At 47.1% G+C, this 20,822-nt stretch overlaps 1 protein-coding gene across 1 annotated transcript in view; it reads left to right on the top strand.

Moving 5' to 3' along the window:
* LOC142245039 (olfactory receptor 6M1-like) overlaps nt 1-20,822 on the top strand; it is a 78,794-nt gene that overhangs the window by 54,969 nt on the left and 3,003 nt on the right. The window contains exon 2 of the mRNA XM_075317332.1: nt 19,355-19,439. Within this exon, the coding sequence (XP_075173447.1) occupies nt 19,355-19,439 (85 nt within the window). The remainder of the gene's footprint in view (nt 1-19,354; nt 19,440-20,822) is intronic.

Here is a 20,822-nt window from a genome sequence, read left to right on the forward strand (position 1 = left end):
ACTAAGCCATTATACTAGCAAACACTGAGTGAACTTAGTGGCATACTAAACGTGGCTGTTGGACTTCTGTATTGTCCCACTAGTGCAAAGATATTTTCAGCACGTCTGCCTGCATTGCACACTCAAACTCATTCTTACTAAGCCATTATACTAGCAAACACTGAGTGAACTTAGTGGCATCCTAAACGTGGCTGTTGGATGTATGTATTGTCACACTAGTGCATAGATATTTGCTGCACGTCTGCCTGCATTGCACACTCAAGCTCATTGTTACTAAGCTATTATACTAGCAATTTATGCTGCCAGTTTAAGGGCCATAGTTGCATTGTCAGGGATAATTATTGTTGTTTATTCTGCTGTTAATAAAGCTAGACCACCGCTGAAATCTACACCACCTATCAATTTTTACTACCACATTTTAAGTGCACAATCTTGTCGCAATCAAAATGAGTGGCAAAATGACAGATGCTGGTGGAAAGGGGAAGAGGCATGTTGGAAAAGGAAAAAAAGGGTTTGTCCATGGGGAAGGTGGCAAAGCTCCATTAACATCTGCTGAAGATAGACCATCTTCCAGCAAAAGTAAGATGTCTACTACTTACCGTGGACAATCCGATGTGCTCCCTTTTTTACGGACACGAACAACTGGAACAAAGGTAGATGATGGCAAAAAAAGGAAAATGCTTGAATGGATCTCAAGTTGTCCAACAAGTGCCCTCTTCGCCACCTCAACTACCACATCCAAAAAACTCCAGTCCTCTGAGTTGTCATCCCAATCAAACTTGCTTTCTCCCAGCTCTGAAGTCTCAATCCACCCTGCACAGTATGGTGGAACTGAGATGGCTGAGTCTGCAGAGCTGTTCAGTCACACTTTAGCCTGGGAATCAGAAGTGTGCTCCCAAGCTACAGTGAGTACAGACCAGGAAATGGTCTGCAGTGATGCCCAGAACCTTTGTGACTCTGATTCAGGCCGTGAGGACCAAGTTTCTGAGCATAATGTTGACCCTTTTTCACAAACTGTAACACCTGTTGTTATAGACAATGAGGAACATACTGATGACGATGAGACGCAAATACCAGATTGGGATGACAACTTAAAAATTCGGTCAGGGCAAGAAGAGGCTCGGTCTGAGGGTGAGGGGAGTGAAAACACAACAATTGATGAGGAAGTTCTAGATCCCACCTACTGTCAATCCACAGTCAGGCCCTCGAGGAGGTCAACAGAGGCGGTGGAGGAGGATGCAACCGACGACGAAGTTACCTTGCGCCTTCCTGGACAGAGTCGGAGCACTGGTAGCACGTCTACAACTGCATCCTCAGCCACCACTCTGCCTCTGAGCACTAGTCGGGGTGGATCAGCAGGTCGCATTCCCTCTAAGCCTTGCCTAGCCTGGTCCTTTTTTGACATAGCAAAAGATCGCCCAAATTATGTGATCTGTAAAATTTATCATGATTCTGTTAGTAGAGGGCAAAACCTTAGCAGTTTGACAACTTCTTCCATGAATCGTCACATGAATAAATATCATATGTCCCAGTGGGAAGCTCACCGTGCTGCAATGCGGCCTAGCGGAGCGAACCATCCACCGCCTGCCCCTTCTAGTGCATCCGCGCGCTCTTCCTCTTCTAGGACTGTGGAGACAGCTGTCACCCCTGGTTTTCCACGCACAACTTCCACCACTGTAACCGCAACAGGCAGTTTGCTTGGTAGGTTGTCAGTTGGTTTGGAAGGGGAAACAAGTGCGTGTGTATAGCTCTCTCAGACATCGATAGCACCAATGTTGGATGAAGGCAACATCATGTCTCCGCCTGCACTTTCCTCACAAAGCTGCATTTTTCCAGGGACACCCTACTCAACACCGTCTACACACAGCAGCCAGATCTCTGTCCCTCAGATGTTGACAAATAAAAGGCCATTTCCTGCGACCCATGACAAAGCTAAGAGGTTGACTTTATCCCTCTGTAAGCTCTTGGCTACCGAAATGCTGCCTTTCTGCCTGGTGGACACATAGGATTTTAGAGACCTTATGTCTGTCGCTGTGCCCCAGTGCCAGATGCCCAGTCGCCACTACTTCTCTAAGAAAGGTGTGCCCGCGCTACACCAGCATGTCGCACACAACATCACCGCTTCCTTGAGAAACTCTGTGTGTGAACGGGTGCATTTCCCCACCGATACTTGGACCAGTAAGCATGGACAGGGACGTTACATGTCACTGACTGGGCACTGGGTAACTATGGTGATAGATGGTGAAGGGTCTGCTGCACAAGTCTTGCCATCCCCACGACTTGTGTGTCAATCCTCTGTCTGTCCAAGTTCCGCCACTGCTTCTGCCTCCTCCACCTCATCTGTGTCCTCCACCTCCACCCCAAGCCTGCCTGGTCAGGACACCAGCGTTCTCACTGCGCAGAAGGAATCACGCACCCCTCATTACTATGCTGGCAGCAGAGCGCAACGGCATCAGGTGGTCTTTAGCTTGACATGTCTTGGGAATAGGAGTCACACAGCTGAGGAGTTGTGGTTAGCTCTGCGGTCCGAGTTTAATAAATGGTTGCCTCCACTCAACCTGCAGCCTGGTAAGGCCGTGTGCGACAATGGTGCAAACCTGGGTGCGGTCCTTCGCCTGGGCAAGGTGACACACGTGCCTTGTATGGCTCACGTGTTGAACCTTGTTGTCCAGCAATTCTTAATACACTATCCCGGCTTAGATGGCCTTCTGACCAGGGCACGAAAACTATCTGCTCACTTCCGCCGTTCAACCGCCGCAGATGAGCGACTTGCATCACTCCAGAAGTCTTTCAGCCTGCCGGTTCATCGCCTGAAATGCGATGTGGCGACACGCTGGAATTCGTCTCTCCACATGTTACAGCGACTGTGGCAGCACCGCCGAGTCCTGGTGCAATACGTCATGACGTATAGCCTGGGCCAACGAGATGCAGAGGTGGGGCAGATCACCCTGATGGAGTGGTCTCAGATCAAGGACCTATGCACCCTTCTGCACAGTTTCGACATGGCGACGAATATGTTTAGCGCTGACAATGCCATTATCAGCATGACAATTTCAGTCATTTTCATGCTGGAGCACACACTAAACACTATTCGGAGTCAGGGGGTGGGACAACAGGAAGGGGAGGAACTACAGGAGGATTCATATGCGCAAGACACAACAACATCACCAAGGTCCAGACGTTCATCATCGCCAACGCGGCAGGCATGGGACCATGGGGGACAGGGATCAACAAGGGCGCATGGTAGCAGGCGAGATGTTGAGGAAGGTGCAGGAGAACATGAAGAAATGGAGGACGAACTGTCCATGGACATGGAATACTCAGCGGATGAGGGAGACCTTGGTCAAATTTCTGTTGAAAGAGGTTGGGGGGAGATGTCAGAGGAAAAAAAAACGGTTAGCACCTCTATGCCACAAACACAGCGTGGACTTGGTCCGCATGGTCGCGCAAGACACATGAGCGCCTTCTTGCTGCACTACCTCCAACATGACCCTCGTTTTGTCAAAATTAGAAGTGATGATGACTACTGGCTTGCCACGCTATTAGATCCCCGGTACAAGTCCAAATTTTGTGACATAATTCCAGCCATAGAAAGGGACGCACGTATGCAGCAGTATCAGCAGAAGCTGTTACTCGATCTTAGCTCGGCTTTTCCACCAAACAACCGTTCAGGTGCAGGGAGTGAATCTCCCAGTTGTAACTTGACAAACATGGGATGATCTCGTCATCTTCAACAGTCTACCCGTACCAGTAGCACCGTATCTGGTGCTGGTAACAGCAATTTTATTGAATCTTTTCATAATTTTTTTAGACCGTCCTTTGCAAGGCCACCAGAGACAACAAGTCTGACACATAGTCAACGGCTGGAGAGGATGATACAGGAGTATCTCCAAATGAACATCGATGCCATGACTTTGCAAATGGAGCCTTGCTCATTTTGGGCTTCAAATCTTGAAAAATGGCCAGAGCTGTCAACTTACGCCTTGGAGATTTTGTCGTGTCCAGCTGCCAGCGTTGTCTCTGAACGTGTCTTCAGTGCTGCTGGGTGTGTGCTGACAGATAAGCGCATGCGTCTGTCCAGTGACAATGTGGACAGACTAACTTTCATCAAAATGAACAAGTCATGGATCCACAAGGAATTTACTACCCCTGTGTCATCCTGGGGAGAGTAAATGCTTGTGGATTTGGAAGGTGCTTGATGCAAATCAAAACATCCTGTTTGCAACTAGGGCGCAAGTGCTGCCACTGATGGGGTGTCTGTGTGGCCCAATTTTTGGAAAAAAGGGAAACTCCGCTTGGAGTAACCCTTGCTTGCTGTGTTTTTTAAAAGGAGCCAAGATGAACAAGTCATGGTTCAGCAAAGACTTTATCTACCTACCCCGGTGTCATGCTGGGGACGGTTAATTATGGCGTATTTTTGAATGTGCTTGATGCAAATCTAGCTGTGAAGTGTACAACTGGGGCACAACTGCTGCCACTGAAGGGGTGGGTGTGTGTGTGGCCCAATTTTTGGAAAAAAGGTTAGACTCCGCTTGGAGTAACCCTTGCTTACATTGTTTTTAAAAATGATCCGAGATGCACGGAGCTGGGATCAGGAAAGACTTAGCTACCTACCCCGGTGTCTTTCTGGGAACGGTTAAGTATGGCGTATTTTTGAATGTGCTTGATGCAAATCTACCTGTGAAGTGTACAACTGGGGCACAAGTGCTGCCACTCAAGGGGTGGGTGTGTGTGGGGCCCAATTTTTGGAAAAAAAAGGGAGACTCCGCTTGGAGTAACCCTTGCTTGCTGTGTTTTTTAAAAGGAGCCAAGATGAACAAGTCATGGTTCAGCAAAGACTTTCTCTACCTACCCCGGTGTCATGCTGGGGACGGTTATTTATGGCTTATTTTTGAATGTGCTTGATGCAAATCTAGCTGTGAAGTGTACAACTGGGGCACAAGTGCTGCCCCTGAAGGGGTGTCTGTGTGGCCCAATTTTTGGAAAAAAAGGAGACTCCGCTTGGAGTAACCCTTGCTTACATTGTTTTTAAAAATGATCCAAGATGCACAGAGCTGGGATCAGGAAAGACTTTGCTACCTACCCCGGTGTCATGCTGGGGACGGTTAATTATGGCGTATTTTTGAATATGCTTGATGCAAATCTAGCTGTGAAGTGTACAACTGGGCCACAAGTTCTGCCACTGAAGGGGTGTCTGTGTGGCCCAATTTTTGGAAAAAAAAGGAGACTCCACTTGGAGTAACCCTTGCTTGCTGTGTTTTTTAAAAGGAGCCAAGATGAACAAGTCATGGTTCAGCAAAGACTTTTTCTACCTATCCCGGTGTCATGCTGGGGACGGTTAATTATGGCGTATTTTTTAATGTGCGTGATGCAAATCTAGCTGTGAAGTGTACAACTGGGGCACAAGTGCTGCCACTGAAGGGGTGTCTGTGTGGCCCAATTTTTGGAAAAAAGGGAGACTCTGCTTTTGAGTCTCCTTGCGGTGTTTTACATCATTTTAGAAGGGCATACCATGCCTATATCTGTGTCTCCTCCTCTTTTTCCTTGTCCAGCTCTTTTGTTTTCGCATGAGTATATGTCCTTGTCACTTTCCCATGTGTTTGTTTTGTGTTGTGAGTTGTTTGTCAGCTTTTGGACACCTTTGAGGGTGTTTTCTATGTGTTTTTATGTGTTTGTGATTGCCTGCCATTGTTTCCTATGCGGTTCGAGTTCGGTTCGTCGAACGTTCGACGAACCGAACTCAAACGAGACCTCAGTTCGGCGAACTGAAATCGAGCCGAACCGGGACCGGTTCGCTCATCTCTAGTCATTAGTCAGCAATTTAAAATGAAGCTGTCAGAAGTGGATCTTTGTGATGCCATGCCAAAGTGCATATAGCGCGGGAGAAAATCCTTCAAGGAGCCATTAGACATCTCATTAATAGCATGCCAAAATGTGTAAGTGTAGGGGGGTCAGGGTTATGCCCACCCCTGTAGAAGTAGCGGGCACATGCAAGGATATGTATAATGCTGTGTAATGTATATGTTATATGGTATGTTAGGTCAATGGCCATCAGGTGGCAATGTGGTAGCATGGCACCTGGGTGAGCAGGCAAATAGTTAAGAAAGAGGAGGAAAGCAGCATGTATAAAAGGGTGATATAGGAAGTAAACATGAGGAGAGTCCCAGTGGAGAAACAGTGAGAATACCCCATTTCAAGATTCTGACCCTAAGGGCGGCGTTACATGCTACGATTTATCTGACGATATGTCGTTGGGGTCACGGATTCCATGACGCACATCCGGCATCATTAGCGACTTCATTGCGTGTGACACCTACGAGCGACTCCGAATGATCGCAAATAGGTTGAGAATCGTTAATTGTTGACACGTCTTTCACTTTCAAAATATTGCTCATCGTTTGGAACGCAGCAGACATATTGGTACGTTTGAAACCCTGCAAACGACGAGCAACATCCACACATTCGCCTTCGTCAAACAATATATCGCTGAACGATTTTGGGTCGTTTGTGAGATCGTTTCGTGTGAACGCTAATAAACGACCTATGAGCGATCTCAGCAAATCGTAACTACGATCTGGGCGTGTCACATCGCTAATAAGATTGTCAGATAAATCATAGCATGTAAAGTGGCCTTAAGAGTCACCCCTACGACCGTGATGTGTGGGATCCGTTCTGGATTAGTTAACTACGTCCCCAAGATTAGAGGTTTAGTCTGACGGTCGGGGGTCTAGAGTCCATATTGACTGGCTCGGAATACTCAAAGATTTCCTCACCTAACTGAAGGTCAGTGCGTCCTCAAGGAGTAGGGTATGGCTGAATACTGGCCTGGGCATGGATGGGAGAGCACTGTCAGTTGCAGCCCCTCGTATGCACTAGCGTCCCCTGTGGGTGGGGTGAAGTGGCTCATGAACTTAATGACCCGGTCGGTGCCAGTGTGAAGTCGGGTAAAGGAATGAGAGACCTAGAGGTGTTATTTAATGAAAGAGAGAAAATGGTGTAACCTGAATGGCTGCGGATTTCTCCTGTGTGTGGTTGTGGTGTGGTGACGGGGAGGTGGAGGGTTAACGTGCGACGAGCCCAGTGAAAAGCGACGAGCCCAGCATGGGCAGAGCAACAACGCAATGGTGTGAAACTGTGGTCCACCCCCTGGAGGTACAATGACTGTCGGTCAGGCCAGGAGCGTGAGGCCTGAAAGGAAACCCCAACTGCAGCTATACAGCAGAATGCAGCTGGCAGGACAGAAAAGAAGCCAGGTGCGGCTAATGAAGAAGACCACACCACCACAGCAGTGGCCTGGTACAGGGGAATTCCAAACCAGACGCCGGACACCTGTGGTGAAGTAGATGCAAAGAGACAGAGAGAAAATGGAGAGAAGGCCAAGACCTGGACCAGTGCGGGAGGCGAGATGGGTGGCACAGAGCACCCATGGACGCCGGGCATGGCAAGCGCTCCTGAACCCCACGGTGGAGCAGTGAACGGGAGAAATCCTGGACTGGCTCAGTAAAGTGGTGATTCCTGCTGAAGGGAAGTCGGCAGCCCCTGATAATGTGGCTGCGCGGGCCGCCAGGGAGGTGGCTAAGCGGGCCCAAGAACAGGCCCGTAGGCTCAGGAGGAGGCCGCTCGGTCTACAGGAAAGGCAGTGCGGAAAAAAAATGGCAACGTAGAAATTGGTCCATCAGTACTCTGTGGCCCGTGTGTCCCCTATAAAGAAGGGATGTCCGGATGTTGGCTCAGAATGGATCCAAAGGGTCATCCAAAAGAAGAAGGCTCAAGAGCAGCAAGTGTGGATGCAGTTGGTGCTGCCCGATGGAGGCAACTCTGGCCGGATGGAGGTAGGCGACGTGTCAGCCTCTACTGCGGTCCTTGGAATCTCCCAGAGTGACAATGCTGCAGTTAACTTCCATCTGGGGAGCCAGGACTGAGCAGACAGCTGGGCCACTATAGTTCATGTTCCGTTTAATTCTGTACCCATGCTTCGTCTGTAAAGACTACCAGGCTCAAAGGAGGGGGAGGATGGTAAGCTGAACAGTGAACATTTAATGGTTTAGTGTTTGCAACGTTGAAGAAGATTCCCAGAGATGGAACTTGCTCTATGAGATCTCCAAAGAAAAGAACATATTACGGTTCGGTTGCGGTTCATTTTTGCGGTTTTTATTTTTGATGCGGATTTATGTGACACAGCTTGCCTGAAGAATAAGCAGTTTGGCCTTCTAGGCCGTAGTGTTATTATTAAAGTTATTTGCATTGTGAAATATTGGTGTGTATATGTACATGTGTGATGAAACATTGTTGGGTAGAAAATGTAACTGCTTATTTGCAGAACCCAGCCGCAGAGGACGTTAACCTGGACCCCTGGAGCAGCTAGGGAAAGCTGCTAAGTAAGCGTTGGGGTATCTGCTGGGCTGGGTGGTGGGTCAAGTGTGTGTGCTGGCCCCTGTGTGTAATCGGCTGAAACGGCTTAGCATAAGGAAGGAGAAAATGCCATGACGCGCAGGATCCATTCCAGATTGGTTAACTGCATCCCCAAGAAGAGGGGTTTAGTCTGACGGTCGGGGGTCTAGCGTCCGTATTGACTGGCTCAGAATACTCAAAGATTTCCTCATCTAACTGAAGGTCAGTGCGCCCTCAAAGAGTACGGTATGTTTGAATCCTGGCCTGGGCACGGATGGGAGAGCACTGTCGGTTTCAGCTCCTCATATGAGTTAGTGTCCCCTGTGGGTGGGGTGAAGTAGCCCTCGGACTTAATGACCCAGTCAATGCCAACATGAAGTCAGGTGTAGGAATGAGAGGCCTAGAGGTGTCAGACGGAACCCAGGTGCCTGGAATACGGACAGTTGCTAAATTGTATATGACAAGTACCGACGGATTGCAGACCAAAGTAATGAAGCAGTGGAAGAACAATAAAGTTTATGTGTTTGGAAGAAAAGTTATCTGGACTTTATCTAATGAAAGAGAGAAAATAGTGTCGCCTGAATGGTTGCAGAGTTCTGTGTGTGGTATTTCGACGGGGAGGCGAGGAGTTAACGAGTGGCTGCGCTGCAGTCTGTTGACTCCTGTAACCAGGACTACTACCACTGCCTGCCCCATGCTGGACTCAACAACAAAAGATTTGCATGTTGCACTCATATTCCATTCTGAATGAGTTAAGCTGTTTTGAAAATTTTCTATCCATTCTTTTACAGATCAAGTTAACATGTGTCACGCTTCCCGGTCCCCGTGCCCCGCTCTCCGGTCCCCGTGGCCCGCTCCCCGCTTCCCGGTGGCGTCCCCAGCTCACCACTCCGGTCCCGGCCTCCTCTTCCTCGCCTGCGCCTTCCATGCGTCCAGCTCCCCGCTCCCGGCGCTCCTCTGCGACGTGGGACACTCAGCCGGGCACCCCTGCTTCCTCTGCACCGCTCCCCGGACTGGCTTCTGGCACACGGGCCTCGCGCATGCGCATTAGGGCGCACGCACGGTCATTGACCCTTTCTTAAAGGGCCAGCAACTAGAAACAGGAAATTGCATAGACAGGTACAGGGTATATTAGGATTCTCTTTCCTGGTGGGCGGGGCCTGTTCTACATGTTTAGTAAGCTAGGAGTTCAGGTCCCCGTATTGCTGTGTCCTGTATTAACCCCTGTCTGTCTCGCAGAGCCTGTCCTGCCACGCCAGCCGCTCCGAACCACGTCCATGCCAGTACCCTGACGGTGACTTCGGCGGATGTTCCACCACCTCTGCAGCTCCGCCAGTCTCCAGGCCCTGGCTCCGTTTGGTAACCCGTCCCATCGCTCAGCAGGTTCCGGATCCCGCCTGACCCTACAACCCGGCCTCGGACCCTGAGCCTCGTCACCCGGACTACCGTCTAGAATTCCGTGTTCTCAGCGACATCTACCTTCCAGCTCCCCTACGGACTGTCTTGCTACCAATAGTGCTTCGGCTGCCGTGCATCAAGACCCTCTGGCGGGGTGACCGGCCTGGCTGCCTCCCCAAGGGAACCCAGTGTACGGTCCAGTGTTTCCACCACCCGGACGTAACAGCTAGAACAGGCCATGGATCCCGCCGAAGCACTAGCGGCCCAGCTGGGCACCTTGCAGCAGGAACTCGTACGACAGCGCGAGACCCAGTCCCGCATGCTGGCCTTCATGTCCTCGGTGGATACCCGCCTGAACACGCTACAAGCAACTGCCACGTCCTTGGCATCTCAGGCTTCTACTGCACAGTCCACAGCCGCAGTTCCCGTGGCAGCCTCCTCAGATACTTTCAAACTTCGTTTGGCCTCACCACCCCAGTACGCCGGAGATCCCAAGACCTGCAGGGGTTTCATAAATCAGTGCTCCCTCCATTTCAAGCTGCTGCCGCACCTTTTTGCCTCTGACCAAGCCAAGGTCGCGTTCGTGATGTCCCATCTAGAGGGAGAGGCACTGGCCTGGATGAACCCCTTGTGGGAGAAGGAGGATCCGGTAACCACCAACATCCAGGAGTTCCTGCAGGCTTTTCGTAGCACCTTTGATGAGCCCGGATGCGCCTCCGCGTCTGCCTCATCGCTCCTCAGGCTACGTCAGGGGACTCTGACGGTGGGCCAATATGCTATCCGCTTCCGCACCTTGGCCTCGGAATTAGGGTGGAACAATGAGGCCTTCTGGGAGGGACTCTCGGGTCGTATTAAAGATGAGCTGGCTGGTCGTGACGTGCCTTCCACCCTGGATGCCCTGATCGCTCTAGCGACTCGAGTGGATCTTCGCTTTCAGGAACGATCCAAAGAGGTGTCCCGCGAGAGGCGTCCGATAAGGCACTCCTCCCCACCACTGAAGTCCATCGCTCCCCAGTCGGCGTCACCTGGCGCGTCTACCTACGAGCCCATGCAGATTTACCACCTGAGGCAGTCTGAGCAACGCAGAGCAGAACGACTAGCAAAGGGTCTCTGCTTCTACTGCGGTGATGGCACACACCTGCTACGCTCTTGTCCCGAGAAGCCGGGAAACTCCAAAGCCTAGGCTTGGTAGGAGAGGCCACCCTAGGTGCTGGGACTCTCTCAGACTTCGTGACATGGACTGTTCAAGTGACTACAGAAGAGACCCGGTTCACGGCAGAGGCATATCTCGATTCCGGAGCAGCAGGCAACTTCATCCAGCAGGCCACGGTGGATAAGTACCAGGTGCCTGTTCTCCCACTAGAAAAACCGCTGGTGATCGCCTCTGTAGATGGGAGACCCCTCTCTGACACCGTCTCGCTGATCACCAAGCCTGTGGAATTACGGATCGGTGCCCTGCACACCGAAAATATCACCTTCTACGTCCTCCCGCGCATGTCTCATCAGATCCTGCTGGGACTCCCATGGTTACGGGCACACGAACCGTCGGTCAGCTGGAGTACAGGTGAAATTACCCGATGGGGCTCCGCGTGTCACGAGAGATGTCTGAAATCCATACAGCCCATCCGACGACCTCCGGTTCCAGAGTCTCTACCAGGACTGCCTTCTGCCTACTGGTCCTTCATGGACGTGTTTGATAAAAAGGAGTCAGAGGTACTACCGCCTCATCGTCCCTACGACTGTGCCATCGACTTACTGCCGGGAACTACGCCTCCTAGAGGAAGGATATACCCCTTGTCCCCTGCTGAAATATGGGCCATGTCTGCCTATATCACCGAGAGCCTGGCAAAGGGGTTCATTCGGAGATCTTCGTCCCCTGCCGGAGCAGGTTTTTTCTTCATCAAGAAGAAGGAAGGTGATCTGCGCCCTTGCATTGACTACCGGGGATTAAACCAGATCACCGTAAAAAACAAATACCCTCTGCCACTCATCCCCGAACTATTCGATCGGGTCCGAGGAGCTCGTGTATTCACCAAGTTGGACCTCCGTGGGGCCTATAACCTGGTCCGCATTCGCTCTGGAGACGAATGGAAGACCGCATTCAACACTCGGGATGGGCACTACGAGTATTGTGTCATGCCCTTTGGTCTGTGTAATGCTCCGGCAGTCTTCCAAGAATTGGTGAACGACGTGTTCAGAGATCTCCTCTATGTCGGTGTCATGGTATATCTGGATGACATCCTGGTCTTCTCTCCGGACCTACAGACCCACAGAGAGAACGTGCAGCTAGTACTCCAAAGGCTTAGAGAGAACCGTCTGTACGCCAAGTACGAGAAGTGCGTCTTTGAAAAGTCGTCCCTTCCCTTCCTGGGTTATGTAATCTCGGACACTGGCCTGCAGATGGACCCAGAGAAAGTGTCTTCCATCCTCAACTGGCCTCCTCCTTCCGGACTGAAGGCTATCCAACGCTTCCTTGGCTTTGCAAACTATTATCGTCAATTCATCCCGCACTTCTCTGCCCTGACTGCACCTCTCTCTGCCTTGACTAAGAAGGGAGCTAATCCTAAGGACTGGCCACCGGCGGCCGATCCCGCGTTCTGCTCTTTGAAACAGGCGTTTGCTTCTTCCCCGGTTCTCCATCGCCCTGAATTGAACCGACAGTTCACCTTAGAGGTGGATGCCTCCTCCTCAGGAGCCAGGGCAGTGTTGATGCAGAAATCCTCCTCCGGGAAGATGGTCACTTGCGGATTCTTCTCCAAGAGCTTCTTGGCACCCGAACGCAACTACACCATCGGGGATCAGGAGCTACTGGCCATCAAGCTGGCCTTGGAGGAATGGCGCTACCTCTTGGAGGGAGCAGTATACCCTGTGATCATCTACACGGACCACAAGAATCTGGAGTACCTGCGGTCAGCCCAAAGACTGAACCCGCGACAAGCCCGCTGGTCCTTGTTTTTTGCTCGATTTGATTTCCAACTCCATTTTCGGCCCGCGGATAAGAACGTGCGGGCAGACACTTTGTCCAGGTCCTTCGTGCCCGTAGAGCTGGAGGAGGAGACGTTCCAGCCCATCATCAGCCCCAGTAAAGTCATTCCGGTGGCTCCTGTCGCTCTGACTCAGATACCCCCTGGGAAAACCTATGTCTCAGATACTGACAGAGAGTCCTGCAATGGGGCCATGCCTCGAAGATCGCCGGCCATGCTGGTCAGAAGAAGACTTGGAGTACGATTGTCCGTCACTATTGGTGGCCGTCCCTCCGTAAAGACATCGCAACCTTCGTCTCAGCCTGTCCATCCTGTGCCCGGAACAAGACACCCAAGCACCTACCATATGGACGTCTTCTGCCTCTGCCCATTCCTTCCGTTCCGTGGCAACATATTGCAATGGACTTCATTACGGACTTACCCTTATCCTCCGGACACACGGTCATATGGGTTGTGGTGGACCGTTTCTCAAAGATGGCTCACTTCGTTCCCATGGCCGGGCTGCCCTCTGCCCAGGAGCTAGCTGACTCCTTCATACAACACATATTCCGATTGCATGGCTTTCCCGCACACATTGTGTCCGACAGAGGAACTCAGTTTACCTCGCGCTTCTGGAGGGCTCTCTGCAAACATCTGGGAGTATCCTTGGACTTTTCTTCGGCCTATCATCCTCAGTCGAATGGCCAAGTGGAACGGGTCAATCAGATCCTGACCTCCTTCCAGCGCCACTACGTCAACATCCATCATGACGATTGGTCCACGCTCCTACCTTGGGCTGAATTCTCCCACAACCAACACATCAGCGAGTCCACCTCTAGCTCTCCCTTCCAGGTCGTTTACGGACTTCAGCCTTCTGTCCCGTTACCAGTATCCTCGGCTTCCGATGTCCCCGCAGCAGATGCTCTGGTCCAGGACTTCTCAGCTATATGGAACTCTGTCAAGTCTTCCCTAGAACGTGCTTCTTTGCGGATGAAGAGACATGCGGACAAGAGGCGCCTGGATCCCCCGTGTTTCTCCCCAGGTGATCTGGTCTGGCTTGCATCCAAATATGTCCGATTAAAGTTACCATCATACAAGTTGGGTCCTCGTTACATCAGGCCGTTTAAAGTCATCAGCAAGATTAATGCAGTCTCCTACAAGCTGCAGCTCCCGGCTACGATGCGGATACCCAACTCCTTCCATGAAAAAGAAAAAAATCCAGCACTCGTGTCCAGGAAATGTAATAAAATTTGCTTCTTTTATTTATTCAATTTTCATAGTAAAATTGGATCATATCCACAAAGTATAAAAAATCCCCATAAAGACAGGATGGGATGACAGAGGAGTACGCGTTTCGAGCTACATGCTCTTAATCTCAATCCACATTGAATGAACAACCACATGGGGATTTAAAGGGAAAAAAAAAAAAAAAGGAGGAGGAGAAATTTGAATTTAAGACGGATATGACCCCATAGAAAAAAGTCAGAACCAAACAAAATAGCAGCAGATAAAAACAGAGCAGAATAACTAAGTACATTGTATGAATAGCAACCTCATATATACATATGTAGAGAAGGGACGATCTGCAGTAAAAGTATGCAAAGTGACAAAACACATGTATCAAATATATTATAGACGTACAAGTGCATCCTTATATATTTTATATTATAAATCTTTATCGACATTGTACATATAAGGAGAAAAAAAAACAAAAAAAAAAAACATCATTTCATTTTATCAAAACCGTGTACCAATTTCAATGCATTAATATATATTTCTTAATTCATCTCTTAGATTCATGCCTTGAGGGGCTCTAGTCTCCATCAAGAAAATCCATTTTGCCTCCTTCTTGCGCATGATTTTTGTGATATCACCCCCTCTATGTGGTAACACAATTTTCTCAATAGCATTCACACGGCAGCTGTTTGTGCAGCCACCGTGAACAGAGATAAAGTGTTGTGAAGCACCTGAAGGGCTTCTGCTGCTTCTGTTACAAGCATCATATAGGTGTTCTGAAATCCTTTTCCTAAGGCTACGGCCAGTGCTTCCAATATACTGAATATTACATGTATCGCATGTAATGAGATACACGACATGAGTTGTACTACAGTTTATAAAAGAATTGATATTATATTCTTTTTTCGTTACACTAGATACAATTTTTTTCGTGTTAGGCATATATTTGCACAAGCCGCATACCTTCTGTCCACACCTATATGAGCCCGTAACAGATAGCCAATTATACACACCACCTCTATTACGATTTGTATGGTCACTGGGAGAGATCATAGAGGCAATAGTGTTGTTACGTTTAGAGACAAATTTTACTCCCTCCTCAAGAATATTTTTAACGGTATCATCCGTACTGAGTATAGGGAGATATTTCTTAATGATGTTGACAATAGAATAAAAATCCGTACTATATTTAGTGGAAAATACAATTGATGGCTGTTTATGTGTGAGGTCCATTTGTTTGTTCAATAGATACTGATCTCTGGTTTTAGAATCTGCACGTACTTTAGCTCTGGAAATAATCGCATCAGAGAAACCCCGACAGAGAAACCTTTCCCTAATGATCCTACATTCTTTCACATATGCTTCCTCTGATAAGCAACACCTCCTTGCCCGTATGAACTCTCCTGTGGGAATGTTATCCACTACATGTTTTGGATGACAGCTATTAGCGTGGAGCAGGGAATTCCCTGCTGTCGGCTTTCTAAATAAACTGCAAGTTACACCCTCATTCCCAGGTTTAGATGAAAAAATAACATCCAAAAATGTAATTTGTTCTTTATGATGTTCATATGTAAACCCAAGATTGTAGGGGTTGTTATTTAGATATGTCATGAAATCTACAATCTCCTCTCCTTCCCCTTTCCACACAATGATCACGTCATCAATATAACAGAGGAATATTGCAATAATATGTGAAAATGGGTTGTCCACAGAAAAAATATGTCCCTCCTCCCACCAAGACAAATAAATATTTGCTAGGGAGGGGGAAAATTTCGCACCCATAGCACAGCCTTGAGTCTGGACATAGTAACTACCCATGAAGGTGAAAAAATTGTTTTTTAATAAAAACCAAGTCACATCCAAAATAAAATTTTGAAGATCAGATGAGTAGCCACTATGTCCAGACATGTGATGTTTCAAGGCCATGAGGGCTAATTCATGGGGTATGGAAGTGTACAAGCTGGTAATGTCGCAGGTTAGCCAGCTGTATTCTTCTTTCCATGAAAAATTAGAAAAAATACTCAGAATGTGTTTAGTATCTCTTACATAGCTTGGTGAGATTTGTGCCAATGATTGTAAACGTAAATCCAACCATTCTGATAGATGCTCAGTCATAGAACCAATCCCTGATATAATAGGTCTGAATTCTGGAGGAAAGCGATTTTTATGCGTTTTCGGCAAAGCGTGGAACAACGTAATAATAGATGTTGATGGATTTAAATATTCACTTTGCTTTGTCGAAATTACCCCAAGTTGCACACCCTCCTCCAGAATTCTAGATAAACATTTTTTTACCTCATTAATGGGATTATTAGAAATTTTTTTATAAATGGAATTTTCTCTAAGCATTTTGTTTAGTTCCATTTCATAGAGTCCAATATCCAAAACTACAACAGAACCGCCTTTATCAGATCTTTTAATAACGATACTGTTGTTATCCTGTAACTGGGATAAGGCGGTCTGTTCATGTATGCTCAAATTATGATTAATATTTTTTTTACTTTTTTTCAATTTAATTAATTCAGATTCTACAACATTTTGAAAATCTTCCATACTCGTGGTTTTAGATTGAGTAGGATAGTAGTTTGGATTAGGAACTCTATTTGAAAACCGTGTATCACAATGATTTTGGGATTCTGAGCCTAGATCAGAAAGGTCACATAATACAATCAAAGACATTTGTTCAGAACACCTATATGATGCTTGTAACAGAAGCAGCAGAAGCCCTTCAGGTGCTTCACAACACTTTATCTCTGTTCACGGTGGCTGCACAAACAGCTGCCGTGTGAATGCTATTGAGAAAATTGTGTTACCACATAGAGGGGGTGATATCACAAAAATCATGCGCAAGAAGGAGGCAAAATGGATTTTCTTGATGGAGACTAGAGCCCCTCAAGGCATGAATCTAAGAGATGAATTAAGAAATATATATTAATGCATTGAAATTGGTACACGGTTTTGATAAAATGAAATGATGTTTTTTTTTTTTTGTTTTTTTTTTTTCTCCTTATATGTACAATGTCGATAAAGATTTATAATATAAAATATATAAGGATGCACTTGTACGTCTATAATATATTTGATACATGTGTTTTGTCACTTTGCATACTTTTACTGCAGATCGTCCCTTCTCTACATATGTATATATGAGGTTGCTATTCATACAATGTACTTAGTTATTCTGCTCTGTTTTTATCTGCTGCTATTTTGTTTGGTTCTGACTTTTTTCTATGGTGTCATATCCGTCTTAAATTCAAATTTTTCCTCCTCCTTTTTTTTTTTTTTTTCCCTTTAAATCCCCATGTGGTTGTTCATTCAATGTGGATTGAGATTAAGAGCATGTAGCTCGAAACGCGTACTCCTCTGTCATCCCATCCTGTCTTTATGGGGATTTCTTATACTTTGTGGATATGATCCAATTTTACTATGAAAATTGAATAAATAAAAGAAGCAAATTTTATTACATTTCCTGGACACGAGTGCTGGATTTTTTTCTTTTTCCTGGAGTTTCTTGGCCGGGCCGGCCTTCCCGTGCACCTGTCCTTCATTGGAGTCTCTATGTGATCTGGGTGAGCTGATTCTACCTTTCTCCAACTCCTTCCATGTCTCCTTGCTCAAGCCTGTCGTCCTTGGTCCCTTCTCCGCTGATGCCAGTCCTGCTCCTCCTCCCATCGCTGACGATGACATCTATGCGATAAGGGATATCGTGGCCATGAAGACCGTGCAAAGTCGGCAATACTTCCTGGTGGACTGGGCGTGTTATGGTCCCGAGGATAGGTCCTGGGAGCCCCGGGAGAATGTTGGCACTCCTCTGATTCGTGCTTTCCTGTCCCGGTTGCGGGGAGGGGGGCGTGGGGAAGGGGGTACTGTCACGCTTCCCGGTCCCCGTGCCCCGCTCTCTGTTCCCCGTGGCCCGCTCCCCGCTTCCTGGCGGCGTCCCCGGCTCACCACTCCGGTCCCGGCCTCCTCTTCCTCGCCTGCACCCTCCATGCGTCCAGCTCCCCGCTCCCGGCGCTCCTCTGCGACGTGGGACACTCAGCCGGGCACCCCTGCTTCCTCTGCACCACTCCCTAGACTGGCTTCTGGCACACGGGCCTCACGCATGCGCATTAGGGCGCACGCGTGGTCATTGACCCTTTCTTAAAGGGCCAGCACCTAGAAACAGGAAATTGCATAGACAGGTACAGGGTATATTAGGATTCTCTTTCCTGGTGGGTGGGGCCTGTTCTACGTGTTTAGTAAGCTAGGAGTTCAGGTCCCCGTATTGCTGTGTCCTGTATTAACCCCTGTCTGTCTCGCAGAGCCTGTCCTGCCACGCCAGCCGCTCCGAACCACGTCCGTGCCAGTACCCTGACGGTGACTTCGGCGGATGTTCCACCACCTCTGCAGCTCCACCAGTCTCCAGTCCCTGGCTCCGTTTGGTGACCCGTCCCATCGCTCAGCAGGTTCCGGATCCCGCCTGACCCTACAACCCGGCCTCGGACCCTGAGCCTCGTCACCCGGACTACCGTCTAGAATTCCGTGTTCTCAGCGACATCTACCTTCCAGCTCCCCTACGGACTGTCTTGCTACCAATAGTGCTTCGGCTGCCGTGCATCAAGACCCTCTGGCGGGGTGACCGGCCAGGCTGCCTCCCCAAGGGAACCCGGTGTACGGTCCAGTGTTTCCACCACCCGGACGTAACAACATGCCTATTAAACCTTAGATTTTGCTAAACATCTCGATTCTCGACTCATTCAGTATGAAGTAAATCCATACCTTACTTGTAGAAATGCGTTTTGCTATTTTAGACAAATCCATCTTTGAAAATGTATTCTATTAAGTCATAAGTCCAGCTACCTGCCTCTGACTGACAGGTGTAATACTTCATGAAAAGTAAAATATTTTCTAAAACCATTTAGTAAATGAAATGTAAGAAAATATAGGACATCTAGTATTAGCAATTACTTTTTACTATCATTATCAAAATGTATAGTAGTTAATAACAGAATTGTGTTTACACTTCTTTTCTTAAAAAATTAACTTGGGACGTAAAAATCCAAGAGGAATCATTTGTTGCCATGAACATCCCCAGGTGGCTTTAAGAATTGGCTCTCAAATGATATACTAAAATTATATAAATATACATAGAATATAATTGATATCACAAGCTGAGCTGACTGTGTGATTAAACAAGACTATATAGACGTAGTGCCTAACACCCTATACCTTGACAAGTGCTGTTAGGTTTGAGATATTATATATATATATATATATATATATATATATACAGACACACACATATTTAGGTATATATAATATGTAGTTCACCTTTCTACAATATTATGTGTTGAATTTATTTGTAATCTACTTATTGGAATTGACAGACAGGAGATGGGGGCATTTACAAGAAAACTACTAAAATTATTGACCCTAGACTTGACTTTCTCCAAAATCACGTGAATAAAGCAGGTGAGTAAAGTAAGATGATGAAAATGTAAAATATTATCTTATGAATTTCCATGTATAACAGAAGTCTACCAGTCTATCACCGGCTCACGTAAAACTGATGTGTGCAAAGAGAACTGTCTTCTACTTTCCATTGCCACAAAGGTAGAGTGATTACAAATTGTAGACAACTAAACATCGAGTGAGAAAAATATGATTATTGGGTAATTGCCACACAAACAGAAAGGGGAAACATAATATGGGATATTTGCCTTTTACAAAAATGTTTACATTAAAATTTTAAAGAAGCATAAACTAATACACAGTATAGCAAACAGTGATCCTCAAATTTGGCATTGCCTAAATTGGCTATTTTGGTTTTCTGATCTATTGTAAAGGGAAACTTCTATTTATTTTTTTGTGCTTTAGTTTGCATTAACAAAAATATACTACACTTTACTATTTATTGTCTTAAAATTTCAGATTTCTGCAATATGTAATATTATCACACTACAAAAACATTTTGGGGTACAAATATCAAAATGAGTGCAAGTGAAAAATAGAGCAGTTGTCCTTTGCAACAAGATTCCAGCCCTCATTTTTAGAAGCCCTGTCGAAATTGAAGTCTGGAACTGGTGTGATTGCTATAAGCAACTCCAATACTTTTCCCTGTATCAGTTTTGATAAATTACACCTTTTGTTTTAGAAAACTAAAGCAAAACTGCATCTTAAGCTAGTTCATCAAGCTATGGTAAATACTGTCCCTTCTCCAGCATTGTGATTTTATAGCTCTGAGGAGTTGTGGCAAAAAGTTTTGGGGTAAAGACACAAAGTTTGCTGCTTTGGAATTTTTAAGTCTTTTACTCAAATGATTCTATGGTTACTGAAGTACAATTATGAAAATTTCACAAAGTTTTAAGTTTTCATTGACAAACACATCACGTTTTTGCAAAACTTCAATGTTTAGTGTTGACCCTTTATTATTCACCCTGCCTTGCTTACTATCAGCTTCTGCGCCATATTCTGACTGATGGCAACCCATTCTTACCTAATCAATTCTTGGAGTTTATCATAATTTCAAGGGTTTTTTTTTTAGAATTGACCATATGTGGGATTGAGATCTGGGGAGTTTCCTGACTATACATCCCAAATTTCAATGTTTTTCTCACTAAGCCGCTAGGTTATTACTTTTGTGACATGGTGCCCCATCATGTCGGAAAAGCATTGTTCATCACCAAATGGCTCTTGGATCAAAGGACGAATTTGATGTTGGAAGATGTTATTTTTTTCATGGCAGTGTTCTTAGGCAAAATTGTGACCTCACTCTCATGGCTGAAAAACAACCTCACACATGAAAGGAGGTGTTACTGGACTTATGTTAGTGCTCATATTTTCTTCTCCACACAA

Source organism: Anomaloglossus baeobatrachus, chromosome 1 (assembly GCF_048569485.1).
Source record: "Anomaloglossus baeobatrachus isolate aAnoBae1 chromosome 1, aAnoBae1.hap1, whole genome shotgun sequence".
In the NCBI taxonomy this organism is placed as follows: Eukaryota; Metazoa; Chordata; class Amphibia; order Anura; family Aromobatidae; genus Anomaloglossus; species Anomaloglossus baeobatrachus.